Genomic DNA, 6242 nt, shown 5'->3' on the forward strand with positions numbered 1-6242 from the left:
TGTAGTAAATAAAGGAAGGATGGAATCCAGTCCCCTTTGTGAGCGGCAGGGGCCCCAAATCTTCATAAAAGGTTTAGTCTAGTCTGACGTCTGTGCTTTTCTCCAATTTACTCTGTGTAGGTCTTTAGGAGATGCTCTAATTTAAAACAAAACTCCACTTTCCTGATGAGGTTATTTGATATACTTTGGCTGCCCTCTGCTGAGAGCACTGAATAAAACAGGCAAGATGCCCTTTTTCCAAGGAAGGTAACTGGAAGAAATGCCCTGTTTGTCCATGTGCTGAGTCGTGCCAGTGCTGCTGTTTGGTGTCTCTCGCTGTCTGTTTGTTGCCAGTCAGAGGGGAAAGTCTTCTGAGCTACAGCCTTGTTGGGGTTTTAGTACCCACCACTCCTTGTCAAGGGCTGAAGGGCTTTGTAGGATTGTGAAGACATGGGCTCAGGTATTGACCATCGTGAAAAATTAAGCAGCATTAAAGGGCTGGAGGAAACAGGCTCCTCTGCTCAGGCACTACTGCAGTCCTGCCAGGTGGGATTTGAGCTCTACCTCGGCACCTCACTTCTTGGCAGAGCAATTTACCACTGTCTACTGTTCCTCATCGGGGTTCCAGCATCTTCCAGGGCCATCTCCACCCCTCCTCAGGCATCACAGCACCAGCACTCTGCTTTATTTCCATAGCTGGGGACGTGCAGAGGGGTTGTTCCAACATTAACAAGAGGAACTAAAGGACTTGCTGTTCTTGTGAACATAGTGTGAGCCTCCTGCCTTTGGGAAGAAATAAGGTCCTGTGCAGATTTTGGTACATGTGTAAAACAATAGTTCTGTTACAGCTATTGATGCTCTCTGTAATGACCTGCTTTTAATACTTCCTAGCAAGTTGATTTATTATTATACCTTCAGCTGGGCTGTACACCAAAGCATTTTGATGATGAAAGGAATGTTACACACACATTTAATTACTGCCCACATTTTTGTATAATTTTATCATTTACTGTTTTAGATGAGACATCGAGTTCTTCTACAGGAAAGATGCCCAGTAAAAAATAGATGATTTAAAAGCTAATCTGGGATGAGTTTGGCACTTACATGTGAGAAAACTTAATTGTTCCTTTTGTCCTGCCCTTTCAGATGGTTCCTGATTACCAAAATGTACAAGAACTCCCTTATCTGGACATGGTGATTGCAGAGACGTTGCGCATGTACCCACCTGCTTTCAGGTATCTTTTTTGTCCCCTTCTGATTACACAGGATTGCTCCCTGGCTCTATAAAATGGAAATCTGCTGTTGGAAGACCAACGATCTCTCAGTCTCTGTGCCAACATCAATACTGCTTCGTGTGTTTGAAAGACATAATGCGGCCTGTTGAAGGAAAGCTGGATAATTCTGGTATTTCTAAAGCACATTTTCACAGTGAATTGGCCAAGGCTGCTGCCTCACCGTTCCTCACATCCCCCGAGGTTAGAGAATGGAGCCATTTCGGAGCAGGTCTGGCCAGAGAAAGCCAGAGGCTGCTGCTTCCATGTGCCTCAGGCTTTGGGAATATGCACCAAAACCCATCCCCATCAGGGCCCTGTTGGTTATTACAGCCCTGATGTGTGGAAGGGTTGCACAGTCTGAAAGCTGTATTTCACATGTGTGTGTTGAACTTTGGCCCATTTACACTTAGCACTGCCTTATACTAATAGAGCTAAACTAATGGCAACATCCATTCACTTTTGAAAGTTTTGTCCCAAGTCAACACACAGCTTATTCTGCTACATTGATGAACTGAAAACAAGGGCAAAAAGAAATTAGAAAACTGTTTGATTGTTAAAGCTCCAAGTTATCACAAGCATAAATACAAATATTAAGAAATACAGTTTTTTCAAAGAGATCAGCCAGTGCAATGCTTCTTATGATATGAAGCTCAGGGAAAAATTCAGATGACTGGAAAGAAGCCAAAGCTGAGCTTGCTGTGAGAGCTTTTTAAAAATTTAACCCATCACTGCAAGCAGCTTAAAACAAAACAAACAAAAAAAAACCCAAAAAAAACCCCAAACAAATCAAAAAACAAAACAAAACAAAACAGAAGCTTAAAATCATATTCTCTTCTATATGTTCACCAAGATTGAAAGTCAAAATTTCTTTCATGGGCATCTGCAGGATTGTTCAGAGAGTTAATATCAGATATCTTCTCCTGGATGAGATAATGGGGTTTTACTGTGTTATACGTGGGGTACAAGTGGAAACTGTTTTGCTGGTTAAAGTGACAGGGGTCTTTGAGTTTGGGCTCTATCACAAGGCAACAATCCATGTTTGTCAGATAGGAGACAGAATAAGAATAGAACAAAGTTCTGAAGTTCTGTTTGGTGTTGTCAGGGCTGTTTATTGATCTGGCTTTTACTCTGATGGATGTGGAATGAATAGGACAGCCCAGGGCTGCTGAAAGATGTTAATTGCCTATGACAAAGATAATGCTGAGTTAAGTGAAAAATCAGTAGCAGCCAGGGTTTTTATGAAATGAGTTGGTTTCATTATTTTTTTTAAATGAACTTACTATCCAGAGAACTTTCTCCCCCAGAATGCATGTTTCCATTATCACCAAATTCATGTAGGAATGAGAAGGATAGTTTGTCAATGTTTTGGTTTTTTGGGTTTTTTGTTTGTTTGTTTGTTTGTTTTGTTTTTCCTTTTAATGCCAATGTTTTGTTCCAGGTTTGAAGCCTCTATTATTTATTTGTCTGTGCATAAGGGAGATGGGTGATAGCAAGGAAAGAATGTGCTTCTGTAATGATACCAGACTGACAGCCCTGAAGCTGAAATCCTTGTTCAACTTTTTATCAGAGTGTGGGAAGCAGCAAAGGAAGCTCCTGAGCTCCTGCACATTACCTGTCCCCTGTGATTGCAGGTGGTGTGAGGGAATAGTTCCCAGACTGAGACAGCAGGGCAGCCACCTGGGTCTGGGCTGATTTGGCATCTCTAGTGACCACCCAAGCACCAAAAGACCTGGATCAGAACCACACATGCACACCCACACAATCTTTTGTGAGACACAAGCTGGGCTTTGCCAGGTGGCTTTTCGCAGTCTTGTCATGCTGAAGTTCCTAAGGACAGTTCTGTCACCTATCACCACAGGGTGGGAGAAAACAGCAGAGGTTTGCTGTTAACACCATGCCTGTCTTTGATGAATATATGTGAAATGTGTTTTTCCAAGGCTTGTGAATTAGATGTATTTCCAGAGTAGCAGCAGCAGCAGAACACCCAGCCCTAATATTACAACCATCCCTCGCTAAGTTTCAGGTGCTGCACTTACAGGGGGGAGCTTCTCAAATTAAAAAAAAACCTCAAAGCTATATTTACTATCCTTTTTTTCCTGGAGGCAAACCAGCACACTCTTTCTACCTGTTTATTAGAGATGACTGACACATTTCATCAGCAATTTTCATTAATAAAATGAGTCTAAACTCAACATCAACAATAAAATTGCAGTTTAGCAGTTAATGCTTTTGGAAACAGTAAACAACCAGAAATGCTTTCCTGTGAAAAGGGCAAAAGTCAACCACCTGGGCTGGAGCTATGGGCTTCTAAGTGGAGATGATTGTAACCTGAGAAGACACTGGCATCAGCAACAGTTGCTGTATTTATCTATGAGAAGGTGTTACCCCAGACATTGTTCGGTCAGATGAAGACAGATACCTTTATAGATCTCTCCTGCTGTGTTTTTAACCTTTACTAATCGTCTGGGATGCATGATGTTGTTGCAGATTCACTAGGGAAGCAGCTAAAGACTGTGTAGTGCTGGGGCAGCATATTCCAGCTGGAGCTGTCATTGAAACTGCAGTTGGACACCTGCACCACAACCCTGAGTTCTGGCCAGAACCTGAGAAGTTCATTCCTGAGAGGTGTGTGGAGTAATGCTTTTCACCCTTAGGTTGAGGTCCTTACTTGGGCCTGTGGGCACAGAGCTGCAATTCTGCCAAGTGCAGGCACCAGATTCTGCTCCTCTTTCACAGCCACAGTCACCCACTATTCATCCAGAGCAGCTTTTCCACCAAGAGGAGCTCAGTTTTATTTAGACCATAAAACCATGTTATTTCTACTAAATCAGACAGGTGATGATAGTGGTGAATTCCACAGAAGGTGCAAGGTTTGGTCAAGGTTGAACTGGGGCAGAGGTTTTCAGACCTGTTTCCAAATCAGATGCTGTGAATAATGTTGTTTCTGGGCGCCAAAATTCTGAAGTGGGACAGTATATTCACTGGCTTGGCTGTACCTGAGGAACTCATCCAGCTCCTTGCTGGTTTAGAACACTCTTTTCACTTGAAACATAAAAATGTGGGTACTCTGTGAGTGGGGAACCTACCCCATCTCCCACTGGGAATTTGCTCTCAGGATCCTTGATTCCTGCTTGACATCTTGCAAGACAGTTTCACATGGAGCATTTAGATCTTCAGTGGGTAGAAGGAACCCTGTCAAGCTGTGGTTTTGTACCTGCCCTGTGTTACAGGTGCTGGGCTGAGCTTACAGGGAGAGTTTCAGCTGATGTGGTGCTGTGAGGAAGCACGATTTAGTTTTGTGGGCAGCTATATTTTTAAACTTTTCAGTGGGCAGAGGCATTTTAAGCTGCCACTACATTCAGAAGTTTAGTAAGAAAAGAAGTGCCTGCTCCATAAACAACTGGGTGTGAGGCTGGCAGCCCAGAACCATCTTTGCCAGTAAGACAACACATGTGTGGTAGATGGGTTTGCCTAATGCTCCTTCTGGAACAAATCTAGGCATATTCTCCATTAGAATCTTTTGGCCATGAAGAAGAGCAATGCCAGGGTTAGAGAAGCCCAGAGATTTTGCTGGAGAGGAATCTTAGCAGCAGCTGGAAGTCTGGGGTGGGTGTTTTTAGAAATTATTATCTAGAAATGCTTTCTTAATTGTTTATTCACCACTTTAACAGTAGTATGAAAGGGTAAAATGGTTAGTAGGGGCTGCAGTGCCCTTAATTCACACAGCGCTGTTTGGTATGAATCTGAGATTAATTCCCTTTTAAACCTTCCCCGAGGAATGATCCATAATTACTAACATTCTGCTCAGATTGTATAGCTGGTAATGTTAGCAAGAACTAAAAAATAAGACCATAACAAAAAAATAAAATAAAATAATTCAGCTGCAGCCTTCCCCTCCTCACCCCCCCCCCCCCCCCCTCCAATATTTCATTTTGAAATTGGCAGTAGGAGTAAAAAAAGGGAGACTTTAAATTTACCAGAATGATATATGGGGGTGAGCATGGCAAGAATTATCTGATTATACAACAGTGCTTACTACATGAATTAATGGTACTTCAATCTCAAATTAGGGGCCTCTACAGTACTTTTTGGAGTAGTGGCTCAATCTTATTTAGATTTTCGAAGGGTGGGGATGGAATTAGTGGAAACACACAATATTATTTTTTTCCAAAGTTCCAATTAGCCTGTGTTACCTCTCATCTCTTTCTACCCTGCATGAGTTCTCTGGACCTTAGCAGTCTAAAGTTCTTGGAAACTGAATCCAAAGAGATGAGAGATTTTCATTAAAGATAGATTGGAGGTAAAACTCATGTCTCCATGTCCTCTCCTGAAGTCACCAGCTGACAAAGGCTGATGGCAATAAGTCAATTATCTTTTTACTTAGGATGTCAGGATATAGTCTATCAATAGTCCCCATGACCTGTCCATTAAGACCAATTGAAATAACCAGCTTTTGAGATTTAAATTCAAAACATGGAATTGAGCAAAAAGCATTTCTTGAACTGGTTTCCATCTCTGCACCTTCTAGGTTCACAGAGGAGGCCAAGAAGGAACGACATCCCTTTGCATACCTGCCCTTTGGGGCAGGACCCCGTGGCTGCATTGGCATGAAAATGGGTTTGTTGGAGACAAAAATGACTCTGCTGAGGATTTTGCAGAAGTTTCAGTTCAAGACCTGCCCAGAGACTGAGGTTTGTACATGCAGAGGCTTAGAGATCACACTTGTTGACTTGAGGGAGTTGACAGTGTGTCTTAGGCAGGACCACAGGTTTGCCTTTGTGACTTCTCTTCATTTGAGAAAACTGCTAGACACTCCCATAATAAGGAGAGACGAGGCATGGACTGCATGTTTTAAGCAAAATGTGATTTCAGATATACAATTTTTCCAACAAAAGGACTGTTACACAGCCCTGCCTTAGTGGGGAGCAGTATGGCAAGACCACAGGCAAAATGTCATAATTCATTGAGGGTGAGAACATGTGTACATAT

At 42.5% G+C, this 6242-nt stretch overlaps 1 protein-coding gene across 4 annotated transcripts in view; it reads left to right on the forward strand.

The window, feature by feature from the left end:
* Nucleotides 1-6242, forward strand: part of TBXAS1 (thromboxane A synthase 1) — a 235717-nt gene that overhangs the window by 223046 nt on the left and 6429 nt on the right. For 3 of the 4 annotated variants that reach the window (XM_038153016.1, XM_038153019.1, XM_038153017.1), the window contains 3 exons: nt 1126-1214; nt 3741-3878; nt 5782-5944. In XM_038153016.1, coding sequence (XP_038008944.1) covers nt 1126-1214; nt 3741-3878; nt 5782-5944 — 390 coding nt within the window. The remainder of the gene's footprint in view (nt 1-1125; nt 1215-3740; nt 3879-5781; nt 5945-6242) is intronic. The other variant, XM_038153018.1, reaches the window with a different exon arrangement.

The sequence above is a fragment of the Motacilla alba genome, chromosome 1A (assembly GCF_015832195.1).
Source record: "Motacilla alba alba isolate MOTALB_02 chromosome 1A, Motacilla_alba_V1.0_pri, whole genome shotgun sequence".
Lineage (NCBI taxonomy): Eukaryota > Metazoa > Chordata > Aves > Passeriformes > Motacillidae > Motacilla > Motacilla alba.